The sequence below is a fragment of the Pristiophorus japonicus genome, chromosome 16 (genome assembly GCF_044704955.1).
Source record: "Pristiophorus japonicus isolate sPriJap1 chromosome 16, sPriJap1.hap1, whole genome shotgun sequence".
In the NCBI taxonomy this organism is placed as follows: domain Eukaryota; kingdom Metazoa; phylum Chordata; class Chondrichthyes; family Pristiophoridae; genus Pristiophorus; species Pristiophorus japonicus.
Window position 1 is genome coordinate 22152749 of NC_091992.1, and position 27988 is coordinate 22180736.

General features: G+C 43.5%; 1 protein-coding gene across 1 annotated transcript in view; it reads left to right on the forward strand.

The window, feature by feature from the left end:
* The window catches only part of nsrp1 (nuclear speckle splicing regulatory protein 1), a 58334-nt gene extending 32294 nt beyond the window's left edge, over positions 1-26040 (forward strand). The window contains exons 3-7 of the mRNA XM_070857107.1: positions 8889-8945; positions 11658-11786; positions 15520-15727; positions 20619-20730; positions 24803-26040. Coding sequence (XP_070713208.1) covers positions 8889-8945; positions 11658-11786; positions 15520-15727; positions 20619-20730; positions 24803-25916 — 1620 coding nt within the window. The 3' untranslated portion in view covers positions 25917-26040. The remainder of the gene's footprint in view (positions 1-8888; positions 8946-11657; positions 11787-15519; positions 15728-20618; positions 20731-24802) is intronic.
* Positions 26041-27988: the final 1948 nt, after the last annotated feature.

Sequence of the window (27988 nt, forward strand, 5' to 3'; positions counted from 1 at the left end):
CCGGAGTTAAAGGTGGGTGGCCGGGTGAAGCCAGAGCTGGGGCGGGAGGCGGGAGGCGGTCGTCGGAGCGGGAGCTGGTTGAGGGGGGGGGGGGGGTCGTCTGAGCGGGAGCTGGCGCGGGGGTCGGCGGAGCGGGAGCTGGGGTGGAGTCGTCGAAGTGGGAGGTGGGAGCTGGAGGAGGGGTCGGAGCGGGAACTGATGGGGGGGGGGGGGTGGTTGGGGGGGGGGGGTGGTCGGGGGGGGGGGGGTGGTCGGAGCGGGAGCGCGGTGGGTGTCGGAGCAGCGGAGCGGGAGCTGGAGGGGGGGGGATGGAGCAGCGGAGCGGGAGCTGGGGGGTGGGTGGCGGAACGGGAGCTGGGGGGGTGGGGTCGGAGCAGCGGAGCGGGAGCTGGGGGGTTGGGGTCGGAGCAGCGGAGCGGGAGCTGGGGGGTTGGGGTCGGAGCAGCGGAGCGGGAGCTGGGGGGGTGGGGTCGGAGCAGCGGAGCGGGAGCTGGGGGGTGGGGTCGGAGCAGCGGAGCGGGAGCTGGGGGGTGGGGTCGGAGCAGCGGAGCGGGAGCTGGGGGGGTGGGGTCGGAGCAGCGGAGCGGGAGCTGGGGGGGTGGGGTCGGAGCAGCGGAGCGGGAGCTGGGGGGGGGGGGTCGGAGCAGCGGAGCGGGAGCTGGGGGGGGGGGTCGGAGCAGCGGAGCTGGGGGGGTGGGGTCGGAGCAGCGGAGCGTGAGCTGGGGGGGTGGGGTCGGAGCAGCGGAGCGGGAGCTGGGGGGGGGGGTCGGAGCGGGACCTGGGGCGGGGCGGGTTGGAGCAGGGGAGCGGGAGCTGGTGGGGTGGGGGGGGGGGGTTCCAAGCGGGAGCTGGGGGGGTTGGAGCGGGAGCTGGGGGCGAGGTCTGAGCGGGAACTGTGGGACGGGGCGGGGCGGGTGGGTGGTTGAGAGCCAGCTGAACAGGGAGGAAGCTGGAGCCGGAGCTGGATGAGGGAGGTGCAGCCTGATCTTCGCCGCCCCAGTGAGCCCATTCGGCCAGGGCTAAGGGCGGCGTGCTTCGGGCCCCTCCCACACAGTTTCAGGCGCCTGGAGCTACTGCACACGCGCGCCCACTGTAGCGCGCCTGTGTAGAGGTCCCAGCACTGATTTCGGCGCAGCGACCTGGCTCCACCCCCCACAGCTCGTGCTGCGCCGCGCCAAACTCCAAAGGACCTGCAGCGTGCCGGAGAATCTGCAGGTATTTTTTAGGTGCAGTTTCGGGCGCGAAAAACGGGCGTCCAGGTCGGGGCTGCGCCGTTCTAGACGCGGCCCGAAACTCGGGCCCAACATTTCAGGTGTGTGACCTTTTTGTCAGAACTGGAAACTGTTGCAGATACTACAGGTTTTAAGCAAGTTACAGGTGCAGGGAAAGAGGGGAGGAGGCAAGAATAAAAGAGAAGGGCGTAGAAATTCGTCTCGGATGGTGGCGCATAACAGGCGGTATCTGATTGGCCGCCCGTTATACACAGCATCTGACAGTCATTTGCATTGACTACAGTGGAATAAATATCAGACACTATGTATAAAAGTGGCCGATCCGATACTGCTGTTGCACTCCACCGCCCCAGAGGAATTTCTATATTCTAAGCCAAGGTGTGTAATTTAAAAATGACAAACGGGATGATGGGATAGAACAAAATGTGGTGGTAATGGGACAAGTAAAGAAACAGAAGATGGGTTTAGAGGAGGTGTAAATGGCAACAGCAGAATCATTACCAAAAGCTGCTGCCTGGAAAAAATGGGAGCAGTGGTTCCAAGCTGATTTTAGAGTTCCAGTTATGGGATTAGATTTTTATAGTACTTAGCAAGGTTTATCTATCTACTGGTTCTTATTGCACTTTTGTCAGCCTTGTCATCTAATAAATTACATAAACTCATCAAACCAATTTGTTGCTGAGAAACCCCACGTAGTTTCCTGTATAATCCTATTATACATTCCCATTTTTTTTAATGTGACAATTGTTTTGTGAAAAGTTTGTTTAGAAATGATGTCTTCCTGTTTTCTCTCTCCTGCACTATCTCTTCTACTGAATTACCCCAGGACTTGAATATTTTAATTGAAACCTGAGCCAGCATAGAAATATAGCTGATCCCATTTTAATGACCGATCGATGACCCCATGCCACAAATCGCAGCCTGAAGGATTTTGAATAAGCTTAAATGCATCTACTTCAGTTCTTTCCATATTAAAATGCATGTAATCTGGAGTTCTAGCTGTATAGAACAACCTAGCTTTTTCACTGCAGCAAATAGCCTTCTCAAAGAATCTTAATGCTAATATTTTTACAAGTGTAAAAGATTTATATTTGCAGGATTTTAAAAAAGAACACCATGTGCTGGTTCATTTGCTAGCTTGTGTTTTTTTAAGAACCTTTGGCACATGAAGTATTAGTATTTTTCCAAATGAGCAAGGTGAAATGATGTCTATTATAACAATAATAAAAATGACTGGGATTACCAGTGCTTTGAAGCAGAACATTTAATAAAGATTTGATTGTATCTCACAGGCATCAAGCAAAACAGGAAATATCTATCAATCAGTGGGCTTGGAAAATGATTATAGTAAATTGCTGGTGTAGTTGAATTTGCATATTTTTTATTTGAAGTTTTTTTTAAAAAAAGCAAACACAAGTGAATTGTAGAATTTATTTAGCTTTAGACATAGTTCGATACGATTAGACTTGCTGTCTAATTTCCTCTCTATTCATAGAAATGTTATTTTATCGAAGGAGCATTAGTCCTAACTTGTATAGATTTCTGAAATTTGATGGTATATTAATCCAGTGCATGGACTTCAAAATGATGGATTTCAGATAATTAATGGGGAAAGAGATCAGTTAGCAGATTGGCCAGTGAAGCTTTTCCCAACTGCTTGCTGCTGTTCCGAGCCCTAGTGTGTGTCTGGGTGGCCTTTCCATGACTTGTGGGTACTGCAGGACAATGAGAATTGGGTAAAAAAAAACACTCCGCCATTGGGGGAGCTGTGCCAATTTTGTCAAAAAAATAGCTTTCAAAAAATGGCTTAAAACCGTCGACGTCCAAAAGCCATGCAAAATACGTTAAATTATGATTGAAGTATAAACAAACAATTAAACACGACTTCAGCTTATGATACTTGCGGGAGTCCGTATGAAGTAGGTTTAGTTTATAGATGTTCTTTATATGCCTCTCGCACACGGACATTCTACTGTGGAATGATTGACTGCTCAGTCTCTGGAGCCTGCAATGCCGTATAATATGTAGTGTATTTCAGTGTGCAGTTTCATTGGGCTCAAGTTTCGAACCCCCGCTAGAACGCCACACATCGGAGAGGCCCGCCTAATTTGTAAAACAAAAATTGCACTGAATACTTACCTCGCGATCCTCCGATCGCTGTAGGCCCATTTCCAGCTCGGCGCGGCGCAGCAGGAGCTACTGGGGGTGGAGCTACAGCCCTGCGCCGGAAACAGTGCGGGCAGCTGCGCGCGTGTGCAGTAGCTCCTGGCCCTCCCAGCGCGTCCTGTCTCCGGGCGTCCCTATCCCTGGCCGAAGGGACGTCGCCCCTATCCCGGGCCGAGAGACGGGGGGGAGGGAGTGGGGGCCCGTCCCAGCACGCTGTTGGAGGGCTCCCGGTGCGGCAGTAGGTGAGTAGAAACTTAATTTTTTATTTATTGATTGATTGTTTTATTATTTTTTAATTTTTTTATTTTGTTTGATTTATTTATTGATTTATTTATCATTTATTATTGACGATGGCTCTTTATTTGTAAAAGTGAAGTGTTTAATGTTTGTAAACTTCCCTCCCTCCGCCTCTTCCCCCCCCCACATCTCTCGTTCCCTACGCCTGATTTCTGAGCGTACAAAAATCTATACTTACTCCATTATAAGTTAGTTTGGAGTAAGTTTTCGCTGTCTAAACTTACAAAACAGGCGTAAGTGGCTGGACACGCCCCCTTTTGAAAAAAAATCTTTTCTAAAATGAAACTGTTCTAACTCACTAGAACTGGAGCAAACTAAATGCCGAGAATTGCAATTTCTTAGATGCTCCATTCTAAACTAGTTGCTCAAAAAAAAATGGGAGCAACTCAGACCGAAACTTGAGCCCAAAAATTTCACTTTACAAAGGATTTATAAAGCAATGCATGTAACGGACGCAGACTGACTTGCTTTAGTGGAACAGTCATTACAAAGTGCATTTTAGAAGCACATTGAAGTTGCTTTATAATTTGTCCAGGCATAGGAATGTTCTGCCCATTCTATAAGGCTCTGAAGCATGACATTCTCCTTTTGAAATTTTGCTCTGATCAATGCCAATTTCCCAGTCTGTTTTAAAAGTCCCCCTTGATTTAAGACGTGCTTCATTGTGAATTAGAGCATTTGATTTTGAAAAGGCTTCCATCAAAGATAATAAATGAGATGCTGATTAGTTTCTATTTAAAAATAAAAATAAACTGAGCAAATATGAGAGATATGAAATAGTCTGGAGATTACAGGAATAATTAATCCCAATCCTGTTGTAAAAGCGTTGTCGACTGTGGAATGCAACAGATCAGAGTCAAATGTATTTGATTAATTTATCCGATTGGCTTTTGATTGATTAACATTTAGGATCGGGTGGAATTTCAGATCCTTATTTATTGGATGTTCACACCTGTGGCTATTCACAATATCAGGACATTCAGTTGAGAGTACGTGATTCTGTGAATTTAACACGGTTGATTGATTCCTCCCACTCATAATCTTACCCAAACTGAAAGAAACCACAAATGCTACAAAGTCATGAAATAAGCATTCAGTTCACTCTACTTAACTGATTTTTCATTGTTGGCTGCAGTGCTGTGCGAAGACAGGGCACAACAATTTGGCACCTCTTACATGTAAGGACGATTCACCTCGAGCCACTCTTGCCTACCTCATTTAGAACACTAGCCAAGGACTTGGAACATGACTCCTATTTTTTCACCTGAAATGACTCATTGTGTGGCCTGGGAAGATGAAGTGGACTGAGGGTTAATAAAATGGGATTCATATTCATCATCATTATCATCATAGGCAGTCCCTCAGAATTGAGGAAGACTTGCTTCCACTCTAAAAGTGAGTTCTCAGGTGACTGAACAATCCAATGCAGGAATTATAGTCTCTGTCACAGGTGGGGCAGACAGTGGTTGAAGGAAAGGGTGGGTGGGGAGTCTGGTTTGCCACATGCTCCTTCCACAGTCTAAGCTTGGTTTCTGGTTGCTCTCGGTGACAAGACTCAAGGTGCTCAGCGCCCTCCCGGATGCTCTTCCTCCATTTTGGGTGGTCTTGGGCCAGGGATTCCCACGTGCTGGTGGGGATGTTGAACTTTATCAAGGAGGTTTTAAGGGTGTCCTTGAAGTGTTTCTTCTGCCCACCTGGGGCTTGCTTGCCGTGTAGGAGTTCCGAGTAGAGCGCTTGCTTAGAGAGGCTCGTGTCGGGCATGCGGACAATGTGGCCCACCCAACGGAGCTGGTCGAGCGTTGTCAGTGCTTCGATGCTGGGGATGTTGGCCTGAGCGAGAACACTGACCGTGTGTCTATCTTCCCAGTGGATTTGCAGGATCTTGCGGAGACAGCATTGATGGTAATTATCCTGCGCTTTGAGATGTCTGCTGTATATGGTCCACGTCTCTGAGCCATATAGGAGGGCGGGTATCACTACTGCCCTGTAGACCATAAGCTTGGTGCCAGATTTGAGGCCCTGGCTTTCAAACACACGCTTCCTCAGGCGACCTAGTCATCGATGTCTGCCCTTGCTGATAGTAGGTTCCCGAGGTATGGAAAATGGTCCACGTTGCCCAAGGCTACACCATGGATTTTGATGACCGGGCGACAGTGCTATTGGCGGGATCAGGTTGATGGAGGACCTTTGTCTTACAGATGTTTAGTGTAAGGCCCATGCTTTCTTACACCTCGGTGAAAGTGTTGACGATGGCTTAGAGTTCGGCCTCTGAGTGTGCAAGCGTCGTCCGCGTACTGTAGTTCGATGACTGAGGATGGGACGACCTTGGATCTAGCCTGGAGGCGGCAAAGGTTGAACAGGTTCCCATTAGTTCTATAGGTTAGTTCCACTCCAGCGGGGAGCTTGTTGAGTGAGATGAAGCATTGCAGCAAGGAAGATCGAGAAAAGCGTTGGTGCAATAACCCAGCCCTGCTTGACCCCAGTCCGGACGTGTATTGGGTCTGTGGTGAATCCGTTGGTCAGGATCGCGGCTTGCATGTCATCGTGGAGCAGGCGGAGGATGGTGACAAACTTTTGGGGGCAGCCGAAATGGAGGAGGACACTCCATAGTCCCTCACAGTTGAAAGTGTCAAAGGCCTTTGTGAGGTCAAAGAAAGCCATATACAAGGGTTGATGCTGTTCCCTGCATTTCTCTTGTAGTTGTCGAGCGGTGAAGATCATGTCCGTTGTAACCATTAGTGGACGGAATCCGCAGTGCGACTCTAGGAGGAGCTTTTCAGCCATGGGGAGATGATGATTGAGGAGGATTTTTGCAATGATTTCCCAGTGGCCAACAGCAGGGAGATTCCTTTGTAGTTACTGCAGTTGGATTTGTCCCCTTTTTTGAAGATGGTCACGATTACAGCATCTGAGATCTCCTGGCATGCTCTCCTCCTTCCAGATAAGGTAGATGAGGTCATGCATCGTGCCAATAGTGCTTCTCCGCCATATTTTACACCATACGTGGTGCGGGTAATGGCGGCGGCCACTTTGGCTTCTCTTGCAACCCCTCGAGAAGCTAAAATGGAGCAGGACCCCAGCGTCCCTCATCCCACCCCTCATCACACCTCGGATCTCCCACCACCTCGCCTATCCGTAATGATGTTTTGAGTGTAAATTGAAGTGCTCCGTAAACATGTGCATAATTTGTTCCCCGTTCCCATGGATTATGATGTGCTGTGCTATTTTATGCAAAGGTCATGGAGAGTCAGTCACCTTGGTGTATGTTTTGTGTTGTAAAGAGTTGCAACATTTTTTCCTGGAAAGAATTGAATCTAATATTGAAACTTCTGATATAACTATTGGACCCAAATTTGCCCAGGAGTTGCTCTTTTTTTTTGAGCAACTTGATTTTTCTGGAATATCTTAAAAATCACCATTCTGCACATTCAATTTGCGCCAGTGTAAGTGAGTTAGTTAGGATTTTTTTTTAGTTTATTTTGTTTTTCAAAAGGGTGCGTTACCAGCCACCTATGCCCCTTTTGGCCATTTAAGCCACTGTGCACAGCTAATAGTTGCTCCAAACTAACTTAGGCCACTTGTGTATGTGGCTGCACAGAAAACCCTTGTGGAGAGTTAAGAAATCAGTGCAGTTAGGTACTTAATGACTTGACTAAAGAATGTGAATAGGATCAAACAGCTATACAGGACATATGACAAACTTCGCAAAGTTAATTTACTATACAATAGAAGCATTTATGGAAACTTAAACTGCAAAAATAAAAGAAGTGAAGAGACGAAACATATTTACTTAATTTTTTCAGAATATCCAAATAAAAATAGTTATCACCCCCCCCCCCCCCCCCCCCAAAATCAAAACTCTCTTCTCCCCTAGCACCCCTCCCACTCCCATCAAAACTCTCTTTCCTCCCCCCCCCCCCCCCCCCCCCCTCCACCGGATCAAAACTCTCCTCATTAAACAAAGCACAGCCATCAATAAATTTAAAAAAGACTCAAGTCCTACCTCGGCCCGGGAAGTCAGCAGGCTGGCCGATGCGGGACTCTCTCCATGACATGCAGCAGCCCGCCACGCGTCATGAGGCCACTCGGCCTGGGATAGGGACGGGACATCGGGTCCCACGCTGCAGAGGAACTACTGCGCATGCGCGAAATCTCCAGTGTGCATGCGTTGAGCTGCCGGCGCAGGGCCCTAGCTCCGCCCCCAATTGAATTGCCACGCCGCGCCAAGCCATGGGAGAGACCACAGAGCGGCCAGAATCCGGGGACAACTTTTTGGTGCCGTTTTTATCCTAGGAAGTTGGTGCATCTCACGTGATTGCGCTGAAAAAATGGGTGGGCCAAATTTGGGGCCTTTGATCCATCTTCCTTGTTTATATTGCATATTTTATTAAAGCACAATATTCAGTTTACATAATAAATCACTTGCTTGCAATATTGATAGCATGTTTAAAATTGAATGTCCACATTAGTTTAGATATAATGCTGTGATATTCATGTACAAATGCTTAATGTGAAACTATCAGATGTTTTTAACAGTGGCATTAATCCGTTCTAATAATTTCATACAAGTATTTTCAAATATTGTGTTAATATCATATAGCACAAATTCTCGACTCCATTTTCTAAGTTTAATGACTGTCACTTAGTTCTAAATTCCACTTTGAATATTAATGTGTCTCCATTGGCTTTTGTGATTGATTAATGCAGCACTTATTATTTTTTTTATCATTCATCTTAAAATAAGTTATTTCACATAATGTGGATATTATTTTGATAAAAATGAGAGGGAAAGTGTATTGAGAAATATGAAATTCCTTTTGCTAATTGTAAACTAACCCTGTGCTTAGAATCTGACCATTATTGGTTCATTCAGGCTCGCTCTCATACAAGTTACCTTTGCAGTCTATCACTGCCTCCAGGAATTCTATTGGTATTTTTTCTCTGTAAACGTATGTTTTTTCCAAAGAAAACAACTATTCAAGTATTATTTTCTTTCTCACACTCTTGCACTTGCGCACACATGAGCAGTGTCTCTCTTGGCAATGGGTAAGAATTTGAAAAGGATTTAAGAAGAAAAGGTCAAAGTAATTCATAATTAATTTTTGTATTGTTGGCTAAATATATGGAGCAATCAATTGCAAAACCTCGGACCAAGTTTGAGTGTTGTTCAGCACATTTATTTTCTACTTGCAGACTTCGGTCAACGAGAGCCTCCAGAAGGAGTCACTGAAGAAAAAAATGATGAAGCAGGTATATTTATATTTAAGCTTTTCAAACCATCATTTTTAGCCGACAAGAAAATAACATATATATATTTATCAATTCTAAATTAATCCATCCGTGATGAACTCTAATTATTTCAGTAAATACCACAGTAAAACTTCAGTGCAACTGGTGTAAATTCATTATAGAAATGTCAATATTGTGCAAGAAAATGCGTTCTTAAGTTTCATGTGTGGTTGTATTAGTTACCCCAGGCTCCTCAACTGAGATGTAGCATGGAGAGGAAGGGGTCGGGGCGAAAGGAGAAAAATCAACAATTGAATGAAAATGTAACCACACAGTATGAAAGGGATTTCATTTGTACCACGTTTACAGTGTACACCTTGGTAGAATCAGAAGCTTCTATGGCCACAATAGTGGCCAATCTCAAATGGTCATCCAACCATAGTTGCAAATGGCAAAGATGTTAACTAGATTGAGTGTGTATTAAACTCTGTTAGCTATAATGACCATAGGAGCAGCACTTTGTACCAGATATTCTGGGATTCAGGTTATTATCTGCTGTTGATCTTCAGATTTTTCACTCTTTGCTATACATGTCTGCTACTTTTAACTCTAACATTATTATTTCTTAGTAGAAATATGTAGGTACATACAGTACCAAACAACTTCCACTTGAATGGATAGTTTAATATTTAGGCGGGTGACTTGAAATGTATCACTGAAGTATTAAGATGAATCACAGTGAGATCCGTATGGGTTTAGCATGCTTTTTAAATTAAGCCACACAATTATGCCCACTAACTCCAAATACTTTTAGTTTAAACATCTAACTGTGATTGAAAACTGGATCTGCATTTAAGTGACTAACTGTAGCTTTGTGGGAAAATCTCTTCCTTGGAATTCAGTGAGCACACTCTCTGCCATTCCATTTCAAGCACATTTACAAACCAAATCTTAATGCACCTTTTGCAAACTATTTTATATTTCAAGAAGGTTGTTTGATATTAAGTTATAATTAATATTGCTCAATGAGGTCCTGAAGCAATAGAACTGGAGAGAAAATCCATGAAGTATCCAAACTGTATAGAAAACACTGATTTGATTCAGTCATATCAGCTGACTGATCAATACACATGTATCATGGACATCGATAAAATAGTTTTGGATATGCACTGTCTTTCTCATTTCCTACGTTACTGCATGGATAACACATGATGACAAGTAGCCCTTGCACTGCTAAACAAAGAAGGAAATAATGTATTTATATAATACCTTGCTTCTCCTAACATCTCAAAACTATTCACATATAATGAATTACTTTGAGGAACAATCAGTGTTGAATGCAGGAGCCACTTTAAGTTGCATTTTTATAGCATCTTTCACTTCTCCAGGTTGCCCCAAAGGACTTCGCAGCCAACAAATTACTTTTTGAACTTTAGTCATTGTTGTTTTGTAGGCAAAATGTGTCAGCCAGATTCCACGCAGTAAGGTCTACAAGCAGCAAATGACCAGTACATTTGTTATTATGATGATGGTTGAAGGATGAATGTTGGCTAGAATACCAGGAGAACTCATTTTTTTAATATTGCCAAGAGATCTTAACATCTATCTGAGCCACCAGAATGGAGTGTTGGTTTAATGTCTCATCCAAAGGATGGAACCTCTTAACAACGGAGACACCCTTGGTCCTGCACCAAATTGTGATTGTGGTGTTTTATCCTTTCTAGACCTCTTTGCAGCTTTTGACACCATTGACTGCACCATCCTCTTACAACACCTCGTCCATTGTCCATGACCTGGTTTCACTCTTTCCTAAATTCTTTCATGGCCTTTCTCCTCCTTTGTCTGTAACACCCTACAATCCAACCCCCCCCCCCCCCAAATTCTCCATTTCTCTAACAATGGCTTTTTGTGTATCCTCCCCCCGCCCCCTTTGCCCCATCATTGACAGTCATGCCCTCAACTGCCTAGACTTCGTACTCTGGTAATCCCTTCCTGAGCCCCTTTGCCTCTTCACCTACCTTTACTGTCAGCCAGTGGCTCAGTGGGTAGTACACTTGCCTCTGAGTCAGAAGGTTGTGGGTTCAAGTCCTACTCCAGGGGCTTGAACACACAAATCTAGACTGTCAGTCCAGTGCAGTGCTCAGGTGTCGTCTTTCGGATGAGACGTTAAAGCAAGACCCTGTCTGCTCTCTCAGGTGCCATAAAAGATCCCATGGCACTATTTCGAAGAAGGGCAGTTGAGTTATGCCCAGTGTCCTGGCCAATATTTATCCCTCAATCAACATAAAACACATTATCTGGTCATTATCACAATGCTGTTTGTGGAGCTTGCTGTGCGCAAATTGGCTGCTGCATTTTCCACATTACAACAGTGACTACACTCCAAAAGTACTTCATTGGCTGTGAGGTGCTTTTGAGATGTCCGGTGGTTGTGAAAGGCGCTATATAAATTCAAGTCTTGCCTTTCTTTTTGTTCTTTTCCTTCCCTTCCTTTCCTTTTCTTTCTTTCTTGATCAAGCTAATATTTCCTTTGGCATTTTTGGGGGGAATATATCTCTGCAAATTACTTTGGATGTTTTTCTGCATTTGCGGCACTATATAAATGCTTGTAGTAGTACTGGTTTATTTTTACGCTCTTTCCTGATTTGTGGAAAAAATTGTTGTCTTTCATGATAAATTACCAAACCTCAGGTTTGAGCATTTGATCACCATCTAGTATTTTTTTTTAAACAGACTAAGTTAGAAATACAGAAGGCATTGGAGGAAGATGCCACAGTCTATGAATATGACGGTGTTTATGATGAGCTTCAACAAAAGAAGATGGAAACCAGCACAAAGTTACTGTCTGGTGCAAATAAGCAGGTAGATGTATTAATTGAGAAACTATTTTAATTTTGCACAGCTCAGATTCCCTCTTTTTTTTTAAAAAAAAGTATCCCCCACCATTCCCCTTTCTTGGGACTTTCCACACTAAGGGCCATCTCTGGTCAAGAGAGCATTCAGGTAATATAAGTCCTAGACCTCTGCCAACACTGGCCTGAGACCACCCATCAGGCGGTGCATAAAATCTTTCATTTTATTCCCCTGACCTGGACAATGTTTGATACTTAAGCAAAATACTGCCGCTGCTGGAAATCTGAAATAAAAACAGAAAATGCTGGGAGTACACAGCAAGTCAGGCTGCAGCTGAGGAGAGAGAAACAGAGTGAACGTTTCAGGTTGATGACCTTTTATCAGGAAAGGTCATCGACCTGATACATTGGGGCTGAAATTGCAGTCGGATGCTTCCCGTGGGCAATTGCCTCCGACCTGAAACATTTCTACAAAAGCTCCTGGTGGTCCGGGAGGAGCGTGGGATTCCGTTGGGGAGGCCTTCTCTTCCCGCGCTGTGAAGCGCGCTCCCGTCCTCCAGGTTACCACGCAGAAGGTGCAGTCACGTGTGATTGCTCAGCCATTCAGGTACTGTATTCCACAGCTTTGCCATTATTAGCAATGAGAACTCCTTATCTACAAGTTCTCATTGCTATTAATGAGAAAAAACACACTAAACACCACAATAAAAAAATAAAAAACGCACCTCACATAATTAAAATTAAAGTTCATAAATATCTTCGAGAAAAAAAAGTTCCCCGAGTTTTTTAAAAGTTTTTTTAATTATGGTTAAAAATAAATGTAACATAGTGGGCAGGGTTTTAAAAAAATGTGTTTTTTAAATTTAATTTAATTATATTTTTGTATGTTTTTAAACTCTTACGCCTGTAAAAGTAGGCTATACACCTTTTATCAGGCGCAAGAATTTTGAGGACATTTGCAGGGCAAGATATGGGTAAATCCCGTAAATGTCCTCGAACCCGATATGCGTTGGATCTATCAAGCTCCAGCTTGACAGATTGGAAAAGCCAGTTTTCAGCGCATGCGCATTGTGTGCTGAAAACCAGCTTTTGCGATGCCTTCCCGGGTCCGTAGACACTCAGTACGGACTCTGTTAACTCTGTTTCTCTCTCCACAGATGATGCCTGACCCTGCTGAGTATTTCCAGCATTTTCTGTTTTATTTAATGTTTGATACTTCCTTGGAGGGGAAGCTTGAGGATTGAATATATAAACACATGCCCTAGTGTGTCACTAAACTATCATGCTGCCAGCCAGATAATTAATTTTTAGTTAATAAATTGCTAATTGGTGATAAATAGACTGAAAGGCCACTCAAGCTTTGGCAATAAAGTGGTCCCTTAAGGATAGAGCATATTAAGAATAATGAATAATGGGCCATGTTGAATAGTAATTAAAACATCTAGTAGATTTCTATTGCTCAGTAATTAATTTTGTCTGGGATGTTCATAATAGATAGAAATTACTCGTAAAAAGTGACAATGATGTATTTGGTTTTCAGTGGTATAAAGTTTTTATTGCTGTTTATGATGCGTTTCTTTCATATCTATTCACAGCAGTTTAATTTTTTAAATACTTGAAATTGGTATTTAAATTGAAATTAACAAATCTTGTCCTTTTGTATGTTTCTTCAATTGAAATATTGGTTATAAAGGTCAATTATGCAAAAATAGTCTCAAAGCATTTAGCCCAGATTTTTCAGTTGTAATATTGATGCTAGTCCATTTAAAATTAAAGGGTTATAATCAAAAAGTTAAGGTCTGTATGTCTACAGGGTACCTCGAAATAAGGGTAAAGCTCTAGCATTCTCGAGGAACTGAGTGAGAAAATAGGCAGATCTCTGGGTAATATTTTCGAGCACTCCTGCAATCCTGATTTGTTTTCTTTTTTTTTAAATAAAAGGAGTAAGATATCAGAGAAATTATTCCCTAATGTGTTCAACATTGGAGAACATACCAAAGACCATTATTAATATTTTTATAAACATCATAGTTGGAAAGCTAGCACAGTTCTGAAAGGAATAGCTCACACCTCACAAGTCTATGGCTTCAGTCATTGTCCTTACCATAAGACTGTCCATTATAGAATACAAGCGATTGAAGTAATATTCATTTGATATCTTGGGCAGTTTTTCACTCGACTATCTTTTCAGGTTTGGAAGGAAGTTCAGAGTCCTCCCTTTGAAGAATTGTTACCATCTTCATTAGGGGATCAAGTCCATTATTAAGGAAGCAGTAGCAGAACATTTGGAACAGCATAATTCAATCAAGCAGAGTCAGCATGGTTTTATGAAAGGAAAATCACGTTTGACAAATTTGCTGGAGTTCTTTGAGGATGTAACGAGCAGGTGGGATAAGGGGGAACCAGTGGATGTGGTGTATTTGGATTTCCAGAAGGCATTCGATAAGGTGCCATATAAAAGATTACTGCACAAGATAAAAGTTCACGGGGTTGGAGATAATATATTAGCATGGATAGAGGATTGGCTAACCTACATAAAACAGAGAGTTGGGATAAATGGGTCATTTTCCAGTTGGTAAACAGTGACTAGTGGGATGCCGCAGGGATCGGTGCTGGGTCCTCAACTATTTACAATCTATATTAATGACTTGGATGAAGGGACCGAGTGTAATGTAGCCAAGTTTGCTGATGATACAAAGATAAGTGGGAAAGCAAATTCTGAGGACACACAAAATCTGCAAAGGGGTATAGACAGGCTAAATTTGTGGGCAAAAATTTGGCAGATGGAGTATAAATAATGTGGGAATATGTGAGGTTATCCACTTTGGCAGAAAAAATAGAAAAGCAAATTCTAATTTAAATGGAGAAAAATTGCACAGTGCGGCAGTACAGAGGGACCTGGGGGTCCTTGTGCATGAAACACAAAAAGTTAGTATGCAGGTACAGCAAGTAATCAGAAAGGCAAATGGAATGTTGGCCTTGCAAGGGGGATAGAGTATAAAAGCAGAGAAATCCTGCTACAACTGTACAGGGTATTGGTGAGGCCACACCTAGAGTATTACGTACAGTTTTGGTCTCCGTATTTAAAGAAGGATATGCTTGCATTGGAGGCTGTTCAGAGAAGGTTCACTAGGTTGCTTCCGGAGATGAGGGGGTTGACTTATGAAGATAAATTGGGTCCATACTCATTGGAGTTCAGAAGAATGAGAGGTGATCTTATTGAAACATAAGATAATGAGGGGTCTCGACAAGGTGGATGCAGAGAGGATATTTCCACATAGGGGAAACTAAAACTAGGGGACATAGTCTCAGAATAAGGGGCCGCCCATTTAAAACTGAGATGAGGAGGAATTTCTTCTCTGAGGATTGTAAATCTATGGAATTCTCTGCCCCATAGAGCTGTGGAGGCTGGGTCATTGAATATATTTAAGGCGGAGATAGACAGATTTTGGAGCAATAAGGGAATAAAGAGCGAATGGGGGAGCGTGTGGCGAAGTGGAGCTGAATCCATGATCAGATCAGCCATGATCTTATTAAATGGCGGAGCAGGCTTGAGGGGCCAAATTGGGGATAGTCCGTGACTGATCATATGTGGTCTGTTGGGAGGTATGGGCTTTATGGGTCTAATAACTTAATGTCCTTTTCATATTCAATGCTTTGTGGTCTAGGTTCATATTGATAAGTTTCAAAACTGATTTTAATTGAAGACTAAGTTACCAGTTTTGCTCCTGTATCTTTAAAAGCCCAAGTACATTGAGAGCCTGCTGAAAGCTGTAGGGGAGCGCAAAAAGGAGCAAGACCGCAGGATGGAACGAAAAATCCAAAAGGAACGAGAGGCTGAAGGAGAGAAGTTTGTGGACAAAGATGCATTCGTCACTTCTGCCTATAAAAAGAAGCTCCAGGAACAAGTTGAGGAGAAAGAGCAAGAACGTCGACAAGCAGAATTGGAGGGTGAGCAATCATATACCTGTGCATGAATAATGCACAGAAACCCTGTACTCGGCTTTAGTAATCTAGATAATTTCATACAGCAGGATGTAGCCAGAATGCAGGGCGTACTCGGAATGCATTTTGTTTTGCGTAGGAATATCACCTTGTTAGAATATCCTTTTGGGGTGATGGGTGATTGTGACTTGGTGCGAGTTAGGACACGGACTGCTGAGTTTTGGATGTCCTCAAGTCTACTTAGTGTCGAACGTGAAAGGCCAGCCAGAAGTGAGTTGGAGTAGTCAAGTCTAGAGGTAACAAAGGCATGAATGAGGGTTTCAGCAGCAGAAGAGCTGAGGCGGGCAATGTTATGGAGATGGAAAAAGGCGGTTTTAGTTATGCCACGGATATGTGGCTGGAAACTCATTTCAGGGTCAAATATGATACCTAGGTTGTGAACAGTCTTGTTCACCCTTAAATTGATGCTAGGGAGAGGGATGAAGTCAGTGATTAGGGAATGCAGTTTGTGGAGGGGACCAAAGATAATGGCTTCGGTCTTCCCAATATTTAATTGAAGAAAATTTCTGCTCATCCAGTACTGGATGTTGGACAAGTAGTCTGACAATTTAGATACCAAGCAGGGGTGGAGAGAAGTGGTGGAGAGGTAGAGCTGGGTGTCGTCAGCGTACATGTGGAAACTGACTGTGTTTTCAGATGATATCGCCAAGGGGCAGCATATAGATAAGAAATAAGAGGGGGCCAAGGACAGATTCTTGGGGGACACCAGAGGTAACAATGCGGGAGCGGGAAGAGAAGGCATTGCAGGAGATCCTCTGGCTACGATTAGATAGATAAGAATGGAACCAGGCGAATGCAGTCCTGCCTAGTGGAGAGGCGTTGGAGGAGGATGGAGTGGTCAACTGTGTCAAGGAGAGCATTAAAGTAGTCAAGTCTAGAGGTTGCAAAGATGTATGTGTGAGGGTTTCCAAAGCAAAGGAACACAGGTCGGCAATCTGGTGGCGATGGAAGTATGTGGTCTTGATGAGGGATTGTCTGTGCAGTTAAAGCTCAACACTGGCTCAAGCAGATTGAGTGGTCTGGTTCAGCCTAAGAGACTGGCCAAGGAGGGGGATACAACCAGTGGTAAGTGAGGTGTTTGTCAGGGACTGAAGACCGTGACTGGTCAGCTTGCTACTGAGATGGAAATAAATTGTGACTCATCCAGACTGCTGCAGTTTGATAACACTACTGATTGGGTGCAGAACACAGTGCACCTTTCGTAATTTGTTTACAGAAAATGGAGATGGTCAGGAAATCGGTACATCAGGAATAATAATGCTTGTGTGTTGTTGAACATCTTTCCCATTGGGTTTAATAAGCTTTAAATATAGTTCAGTTCTAATAAATTTCTTAAGTTTGCTCGGCTTGGATCAACTGCAAATAAAAATAGGTAGTTGACCAGTCTGAGTAAAATACTCGATTTTTAATAGATATGTGGATGGTACATAGCAAAACCTTTTTTTTTATATAGAAGCATAAAATGTAATGTTTTCGTAGTTTAGTAGTAAATTCATTGCATTTTACATAAGATAATTGCAGAACATTTTATGCTTGTATCAAGAATATTAAACCATAGAAGTGAAGAGGTTAATATTGCAGTAAAGGAAAAGTTTGATGCACAATTAAGAGATGTACTCATCCTGGAGTGAGTTGTGCTAATTTTCTTACTTGGAGAGTATTTTGTAAATCATAAAGACTTTTCCCCCTCTGGCCGTCAAATGTTGGTTAATTATGACATTTTAAATACTGCACATTCTGATTGCAATAGACTTGAAGGGGTAGTTAATACCACAACCACAGACTCCAAAGAAGCAAAGCAGGTAATGTGGTGGGGGCGGAATAGGACAGAAAGAAAATGTTTAAAAAGGGGAAAAATAAGGGAATAACTGATAGTCTAATCCCAACAGAGGGCAGTGTAACTACCCAACTATCATTACAAAATGATACGCACCCAAAACCACAAAAGATTCAGAATGGTGCAATCAATGAGACGTACTGGAAAGAATTGTGCGATGCCAAGAAAGTGGCACACACAGTTACTGTGCCTTGGACCGCTGTAAAGCTATTCACGCACACCACGTAACCCAGACCTGAAGTTGATTCGGCTGCTGAAGAATTACAGTTTTCAGAATGGGAATACGATATGAGAATGAGAAAAATGTGCAGTAGATTATACAAATGCAGTGTCATTTTGGATTGGTTTCTGCAATGCCATCAACATAAAGTACTTTTCTATAAATTGCAAGCTTGCAGATGATTGTTTCTACCCTTAGAAGACCAGCAGGCCCAAGGAAATTAGTCTTCTGAGTGATGTAATTCAATTCTGCATTTTCGACGATGAGAAAATGTAGATCTTTTTTTTAAAGTCTGTTCGGCTGCAAAATTTATTTGCTGTCAGCAATTTTCTGCTTCGTAGAAGTACTTAATTCTCATCAAAATAGTTGATTACTCGTATGTCGTTATCAATTATTTGAAAATGTTTTAGAAACATAGAAATTTACAGCGCAGAAGGAGGCCATTTCGGCCAATCGTGTCCACACCGGCTGACAAAGAGCTGCACAGCTCTTGGTCAGCAGCCCTAAAGGTTACATATAAACCTATGATCAATGACGGAAAGGCAAAGAGCATCCAGCCCAACCAGTCCGTCTCACACAACTGTGACACCCCAACCGGAGCCATGTGATCTCCTGGGTGAGGCAAAAACCAGATTAAAAACCCAGGCCAATGTAGGGAGAAAAATCTGGGAAAATTCCTCTCCGACCCATCCAGGCAATTGAAACTAGTCCAGGAGATCACCCTAGCCGTATTCTATTCCCTGCAGTACTTACCATCCAACGAAAGGTCATCTAGTCTAATCTCAATTACCAGTTCTAGGTCCATAACCCTGCAGGTTACTGCACTTTAAGTGCCCTTCCAACCATTTCTTAAAAGTGGTGAGGGTTTCTGCATCCACCACTCTTCCAGGCAGCGAATTCGATCCTCAGAACCCTCTGCGTAAAGAAGCCCACCCTCAAATTCCCTCTAAACCTTCCACCAACCACCAAAACTATGCCGCCTTGTAATAGACCCCTCCACCAATGGAAATAGGCCCTTACTATCCACTATGTCCAGGTCCCTCAATATTTTGTACACCTCAATAAAGTCTCCTCTCAACCTCCTTTGTTCCAATGAGAACAAACCCAACCTATCCAATCTGTCCTCATAACCAGGATTCTCCATTCCAGGCAGCATCCTAGTAAATCTCCTCTGCACCCTCTCTAGTGCAATCATGTCCTTCCTATAATACGGCGACCAGAACTGCACGCAGTACTCCAGCTGTGGTCTAACAAAAGTATTATACAATTTAAGCATAACCTCCCTGCTCTTACATTCTATGCCTCGGCCAAGAAAGGCAAGCATTCCGTTTGCCTTCTTAATCACCTTATCCACCTGGCCTGCTACTTTCAGGGATCTGTGGCTAAGCACTCCAAGGTCCCTTTGTTCATCTACACTATTAGGTGGCCTATCGCTTAATGTGTATACCCTTTCCTTATTAGCCCTCCCAAAGTACATCATCTCACACTTCTCTGAATTAAATTCCATTTGCCACTGCTCTTCCCACCTGACCAGTAGATTGATATCCTCCTGCAGCCCATGACTTTCCTCTTCATTATCAACCACACAGCCAATTTTAGTGTCGTCTGCAAACTTCTTAATCATACTCCCTATATTCAAATCTAAATCGTTGATATATACCACAAAAAGCAAGGGACCCAGTACTGAGCCCTGCGGAACCCCACTGGAAACATCCTTCCAGTCACAAAAACATCCATCAATCATTACCCTTTGCTTCCTACCTCCAAGCCAATTTTGGATCCAACTTGCCATTTTGCCCTGGATCCCATGGACTTTAACCGTCATGACCAGTCTACCATGTGGGACCTTATCAAAAGCCTTGCTAAAGTCCATTTATACTACATCGTACGCACTACCCTCATCAACCCTCTTTGTTACCTCCTCAATAAATTCAATCAGGTTAGTCAAACACGATCTTCCCTTAACAAATCTGTGTTGACTGTCCCTAATTAATCCTTGCCTTTCCAAATGTAGATTTATCCTGTCTTTCAGGATTTATTCCAATAATTTTCCCACCACTGAGGTTAGGCTGACAGGCCTGTAATTACTCAGCCTATCCCTTTCTCCCTTCTTAAACCAATCATCCTTTCATAAATTGGAAAGGATTGGAGCTGCTTGACACACAAAGATTTAATGGCTTTTATGTGAGGGGGAGGGTTTTGCAAACTGATCTGATTCATTCACTGTTTGAAAGTTATAAAATGTAAATGTAAATATGTCCAAGCATTGAAGCAAACTGCTTTCAGGACTTACCTTTTCTTGGCCATATTCTGCATGTTTTATTGGAAGAAATGTGGACACTGAAGATTACATTTAGATTGCTGGCTTAAAAAGTGTTAAGAAAGGCAGGACTTTATTTTTGGTTCCATTATTTTCCTTTTGAAAGAAACAAGTAAGGAACTAATTCTACATATATCTTCTATGTATAAAGAGCAGCTGTCAGAGACTCGTATTCTGTTATAGATTAAACCTGGAGTCTGAAACATACAAACACATTCCTAGCTGAAAAATTACTCTGACCAAACTGCAGTGAGACTGTGATTGACCTAAGACCTTACTTGAGAGTAGTTAGACTTTGTGGCCTTAGCAGCAGAATAATACTTTGTGCATTATGTGGCACAACATTGCCATCCTAATTATAAGACCACTACATCATCTGATCCATGAACAATGCCACTGGAGATTCATTAGTTTATTATAAAGCATGACTTTTACTTTAATGCTTTTTTGTTCTTGTTAGCTTCTTTGGATGTAACTAAACAGAAGGACCTCAGCGGTTTCTACCGGCACTTTTTGAATCAGAAAGTGGGCGAAGAGGTGATTCCAGAATGCAGCATTCGTGGAACCAAAGGGTAAGATGCATTGTTCGATCAATATCTAACGTGTTGTAAAATTGTTGTAAAGCGCTATGTTAAAGGCGCTAAAAAATAAAAATGATTATTGTACTGCAGTATGGGTGCCTGCAAACTGATAATGTGACTTTTCAAGTGAAATGTGTGCACCGGTAACTAAAACTAGCAAATTGACAATGTAGGGTTACACAAAATAATTGACTGCATATAACCCAGAACAAGCATGCAGTTTAGGTTGTATTTAATATTTGCAAGTTGTCAAAACATTTCCAAAGACAGATCATGATGAATGAATGCTGTAACGCCTTTCCAAGCCATCCATGAACTTCAGATAAATGTTAAAAAGGCAGCTGGCTATTTCAGCAGCTTAGAATAGTTTGCAGGGTACGGTACAGGAATACAACTGCAAATGCCACTTGATTAACCTCAGCAATCAATGAACCTGGGTTTACCTTGTTTATTTTTATTTACTTAATGAATTGTCATGAAAGTATGCTGATATTTTATGCGATTCTGTGTAATGCTTTCTGATGAAAACTGCACTGTAAATATCCACTGTTGGTTGTTCCAAAGAAAGCTCCCAGAATGGGTATATTGGGGGAGGGATGGAAGACTGACCTTTCTCTGCATTACCCCAGTCCCAAATGCCCATCTGCATTAATCTTAATCTGATATGTCCATTTTCGACACACACATTGGGTTTTTGACCAATCTGAGACTGACTTTAGAGCCAATTGCACATTGTAGATAATTTTTCATCACTCCCTGGTGATAGTTGTTCAGCCAAGTTGGACACCATTACTTAAGCACCTTAGCATTTAATAAAATTGAGAATCGCTTTAACAAAAGTGTTCAATAAATCTTCTCTAATCAAAACTTCTGTGAATGCTGTTGGTAAAGAACAGTTAAAGGATAATCATTGTGAACATTAATTTAATTATTCATATGCAGTTGTGTATTACTGTCACCTTGTGTATTACCACTGGGCAACTTTATGGGATGTTAATGATAAAGGAATAAGTAGGATATCTTGATAATATATGTTAATCAAATCCAGCAAAATAAGGTCCCTATCTACTACACCACTCAGTGTTCCAAACAAAGTTCCACAAATCCCCACATTGAGTGCTAATCTGACCCACATTGTTATAAGGAGCTAAAAAATAGGAGAAAGAGAAAATCAGATGAGAGTTATCCTGGTTTGCTTTTGAATACCACATTGCAGCTGGTCAAGGAGTGGCATAAGTGATGCCCAACAGCAGATCACCTTCCTATTCTCTCACCATGGGCAGTTCATGGCTTGGAGATGCCCGGAAATGGAGAAAAGAAGGAAAAAATTGAATATATCTATTTTTAAAAGCGTGGACAAAATGGTGGAAAGCAGATTTGGCTTCTGGTCTCTACTGATTTCAGGTTTACCATTATAGAAGTGGGGACTGAAAGGTGCTTTTCCAACAAGGCAGAATATTGGCAGGAAAATCACCCACCGGCCTCAAATTGATCAACTTATACTGGTATTGGCCTGGAAGCAGTTAGTGCCTGGTTTGGGAGAAAGATGGGAAGAAGTTAATATTTAAAAGATAATGATAGATGTAATTTATTTGTTTCTTTTAAATGATTGTTCATGACCATAATCATGCAAAGTATGTTGCTCAGTACAGGTCAGTCTGTATTTCTCAAATTATTCAAGAACAAAAATTATATTGTGTGCAAGTTTGCTCAAACGCCAATGTTGATCCAATGAGGAGTTTGTGAGCGATCGAACTAGAATGTCCTATTCCTCTGAGGTTCATTGTGAAATGGTAAAGCTATGGTTTAATATATGTTAAAGTTGTGAATGCTATTAAAGCTGTTTATACTAGAGTTGAAAATTGATGTTTGTTGTCAATTTAAAGCTGAATTGCAGCAGTCATCTATTACAGTATGCAGAAATATTCACTCAGGTGGCAATACAGATTAAAGACTCACCACCTGACCTCAAAATTGGCCTCATCTTTGAAGGAAGAGATTTGCATTGGGTTGAAATAAACAGCCTGATGTGAATCTCATGCCTTTTTTGCCAAGAAGAAAATCGCTACATGTTTCGAGCAGGGAATGTAGTACCTCCTGGCAAATGAACTGAATTAGACCATCTGGAACTATAAACCTTTATTCATTTCATTCAGAATGAAACACTCTGGTCTATTCTGAATGTGGCCACTCTGGGGCTATAAGCATTGGAGGGGAAAGTATTATAGGAAAGAGTACTTCATGTAAAATATTCTCCCTGCTTAATTAATATATTGCCCCTGCTTCACTGATGTACCAGAGTCGCGTGACATCTTTTCAACAGCAATACTTGGCTATCACTGACTTTAAAAATTGGTGGTTCGGTATTGGCACCCAGAATGGAAAAGGATGCTGATTGTCACTGAATGACTTTTTGTTAAGATTGGCAAAGCAACTATGTCTCGCCCATTAAACCAAAAATGGTAGGCAGGGAGGCTTCTAACCTACACTGTTGCCCAGCATCAGGATGGGAAGTCTATTCATCAATGTCTTTGTATGAGGACCTGGATTAAGCAGTTAGTGAGGAATAAGCCTTTACGGAGCATTAAGCTTGTGTGTGTAGACCATTGAAGTAGCTAGCAAGATGCTGTCCTTCTAGATCATTCTAGGTTTAGCCAGGTATTTGTCAAACCGCTGACAAAACTCTGAGGCATAGGGCTTCAGAGGCCAGGCAGGTGACCATGGTCAAATATCCAGGATTTAGTGCCGACCTTGATTGGGTTGTATAGAAGCAAACAGTAGCTACTGGAGACACTATTGGATGGGGTAGATGTGAACTCGTGCTGTAGTCAGGGAATGGTTGAAGTGCATTCATGAAATATATAGTGAGTAGTGCTTCTCACTGTGCTGTTCAGGAGAAGTTCCTGGTTTCTGCTGTCTGCCTAGCAAGGCTTGGGCCCACAGTTGTCTAATGACTATCCTCCGGGAATGGGATGGGGTGGGAGTGGGTAAGCAAGATCTTTTTGGGATCATGCTGGCTCCAAGATGACATGACTGGCAATAGAAGATTGGAACTGGATGGTTACTTAGTAATATGATACCTGAGACAGGCAGTTTAGCAGTACTCTAAGGCACTATTAATTGGCCAGTCAAGCAGTTAAACTCCAGCTGTACCTCTACACCATGGGGTCCCAAAGCCTTGGCCCTTGCCAACCTGCATGTATGTTCTCTGGGCTTGGATAGATGGAATGCGCCCCTTAGAGGGAAATAATCAGGCAAAAAGACGCTACTTAGTCGTTTCTTTTGGAGACTCTTAAATGTAGTGATGGGATCCTGCATGTCAGGCAAGTGTCTGACCAAAAGAAATGCCAGGTATACATGAGACTACACCAAGCCAATCTATAAATGATTTTTTCCCATCTGGTAGGAACAATCTTGTGACTTTTGTGCATGAAGTAAATGAGAGGAATACTTAACATTTGAAGTACTGTTCCATGTAGTAATGTTCCCCTGTAATGGGATTGAAAGCTGACCTTGGGAGAGTGGATGTGATTTCATTTCATAATTGACAACTTGACACTTCTCTCAGTGTGATCAAGTTCGGAAGATCGGAAAGTTAAAACATGATCCTTTTCTCAGCATTAACATTCTGTAACTTGCACACACAATACCTCACCAAAAAAGAGTAAAATCTAAACAGCACCAGAGTAACTTCTTTTTGCATTTTTGATCTTGTTGCCTGTGACACAGCTTTTCCAAATTTGCATATAATTCTTCAGAGATAAATTATATTGTCTTGTGTCTTGTTTCAATCAATTTTTAAATTTGAATATTTCTAGAGATGTTAACAATTTAATAAATAAAACTATCAAAATTTGGAAAGAGTATTTGTCTTCCATTAGGTTTCTTGAAATCAGTCCATTAGGTAATCAGTAAATGAAAATGTTTATCAAATAGAAATTTTAGTAGCATTCAGGGTCCTGGTAATTCTATCACTCAGTGTATCTTTCTAAATTTGAAAAAGAAACTTGTATTTTACCTCATTTTGTTAGTCGGCGTTAACGTTGTATATTTGTCTCCTCAGTGTGAAAGAAGAACAATCCAGAAACTATCCTGATGAGATTGAGTGTAAAAATCCTGATGTCATATCAAGGGAGTCCACGTCTGTGAATAAACTCAACCAAGTCCAAGATGCAGACAGTGACTTTGAAGTTGACAGTGGTGATGACAACGAAGCTAAAAATGGCCAAAAGAAATTGGATTCCAAATCAAGAAAAGATGATGAGAGCTTGGAGATAAACGAAGAGAAGGCAAAAAGCCGTCAATACAGAAGGCATGTCGAGTCTTCTAGTGAGGAAGAGCAAAGTCACCAACGTATGGGCCATTCAACCAAAGAAAGCAGAAGTGAGAGAAGCAAGAGCCACTCAAAGAGTTACAGAGATAAGGAAAAGAGTAGCAGAAGTGGGGAAAGTGCCAGCCACAAGGAGCACAAACATGAGAAGGAAAAGCATAGAGAACGAGTTCATGGTCGAAAAGAGAAAGAACGAGAAAGATACAAGGATGGCAAAGATCAGAAGAGAATCAAGGAGGAAAAATCTAAAGATAAAGACTCCAACAGTGGAAGGGACGAGAGACACCGGAATTCCGGAGAGAAGCATAAAGAAAGAGATGAACAAGCGAGAGATGAAAAACTTAAGGAACGAGAGCAAAACAAAGTGGAAAAGTATGCAAAGAAAGATGACAGAAAACAGGAAGAAAAGAACAGAGAGCAAGACCGAGAAGAGGGAAACCGGGACAAGGAGGCTCGTGAAGGGGAAAAGGAAGGAGAACCCAATGAAAGATCTGATGAGAAATATGGAGGCAGTGATCCAAGGGAAGATAGCTCCAGCAATACCTCGGAAAAAGAGAAACCCAGAAAACGTGATCGCAAGAGATCTAGATCTGAAGGGAGAGATGAAGAGTGCAGTGCGGAAACCAGAACTAATGAAGATGAGGACAAGAGTCTGAATTTGTTGTGTGAGCAAAAACCAGAAGATGATCCAGAAAAGGAAACCAATGGGACTGCACACACCGAACAGCTCAGTAAATTTGTCAAGCGCAGCAATCAAGAGACTATTACGTCTGCAAAAGAGCGGTATCTTGCAAGGCAGATGAACAGGGCTTCAACAAAGTCATATATTGAACCAGAGGAAAATTAGTAGTTTTATTGGGACTGATGTCTACAAAAATGCAAAATTTAAATATATAAAATAATCTTCGAAGATTTTTGTGAAGTCTTGTATGAAATCATAATATCTATTAAAACAATTCTTCACCTCTTAACCTCTTAGTAGTGAGCCAAGATAATTGTGACATGGTGATTGAAATGAAATGACTTGGATGAAGGGACCGAGTGTAATGTAGTCAAATTTGCTGATACAAAGATAGGTGGGAAAGCAAATTGTGAGGAGGACACAAAAAATCTGCAAAGGGATGAAGACAGGCTAAGTGAGTTGGCAAAAATTTGGCAGATGGAATATAGGGCCCAAGTTTCCACATGATTTGCGCCTGATTTTTAGGAGCAACTGGTGGAGAACGGACTATCTTAGAAATCGCAATTCTCCACATTTTTCTTTCTGCAGTTCTAGTCAGGTAGAACAGTTCTACTTTGGAACAGAATTTTTTCTTCAAAAGGGGGACGTGTCCGGCCACTGACGCCTGATTTGAAAGTTTCCACAGTGAAAACGTACTCCAAACTAAAGTAGAATGGAGCAAGTGAAGATTTTTGTAGAACTGAAAAAACCTGTTCTACACATTAAAAAATCAGGTGCAGGTTACAAATTAGGTGTCCAGAACGAGGTGGGGTGGGGGGGGGGTGGGGGTCATTAAATTCTATAATAAATCATTATTTATACTTATACAAATATTATACAAATACATCCAACCTGAATAAACATTTATAAGCAAAAAAAAAGATTAAATAAACCATCTTCCTACCTGTGTGAAAGTGCGTCAGGCAGTCCTTTCGGGACCGAAGGCTGAACGGGCCGGCCCGAGACTTCGGGCAGGGCCCGTCCCCAGCACCAGATTTACAGGTAGGTGGCGTCGGGTAGGTTCGGTTCGGGTCGGTGGGGGGGGGGGGGGGGAAGGAGAGAGGGGGGGGGGTGGGAGAAGGGAGGGAGGGAGGGAGGTCAGGTCGGATCCAGTCCGGGAGCGGGAGTCGGGTCGGGTCCAGTGGGGGGGAGGTCGGGTCTGGGGGGCGGCAGCGCGGGTCGGGTCCAGTCGGGGGGGCGGGGAGCGGGAGCAGGAGCACGGGTCGGGTCCAGTCGGGGGGGCGGGGAGCGGGAACAGGAGCACGGGTCGGGTCCAGTCGGGGGGGCGGGGACCGGGAACAGGAGCGCGGGTCGGGTCCAGTCGGGGAGCGGGAACAGGAGCGCGGGTCGGGGCGGGGAGCGGGAACAGGAGCGCGGGTCGGGTCGGGTCCAGTCGGGGAGCGGGAACAGGAGCGCGGGTCGGGTCGGGTCCAGTCGGGGGGGCGGGGACCGGGAACAGGAGCGTGGGTCGGGTCCAGTCGGGGAGCGGGAACAGGAGCGCGGGTCGGGGCGGGGAGCGGGAACAGGAGCGCGGGTCGGGTCGGGTCCAGTCGGGGAGCGGGAACAGGAGCGCGGGTCGGGTCGGGTCCAGTCGGGGGGGCGGGGAGCGGGAACAGGAGCGCGAGGCGGGGAGCGGAAACAGGAGCGCGGGTCGGGTCAGTCGGGTGGGGGGGGGGCGCGGGTGTTGGGTCTGGTCCGGAGGCAGGGGGGAGTGGGGAGCGGGTGTCGGGTCTGGTCGGGGGGGGTAGGGTAGCAGGAGCTGGCCGTGGGAGGAGCCTTATTCACGCAGCCCCAGTGAGGCCATTCAGCCAGGGCTAGGGGCTGCGTGCTTTGGGCCCCTCCCACACAGTTCGGCGCCTGGAGCTACTGCACTTGCGTGCCCACTGTAGCGCGCATGTGCAGAGGTCCCGGCACTGTTTTCAGTGCAGGGACCTGGCTCCGCCCCCCCACAGCTCGTGCTGACTGCGCCGAGAGCCAGAGGACCTGCAAGTAGGTGGAGAATACCGAGGATTTTTTTAGGCGCACTTTGTGGCGCGAAAAACGGGCGTCGGGACTGCGGCGTTCTCGGCACGTGTGGAAACTTGGGCCCATAATGTTGGAAAATGTGAGGTCATCCACTTTGGCAGAAAAAAAATAGAAACGCAAATTATAATTTAAATGGAGAAAAATTGCAAAGGGACCTGGGAGTCCTTGTGCAT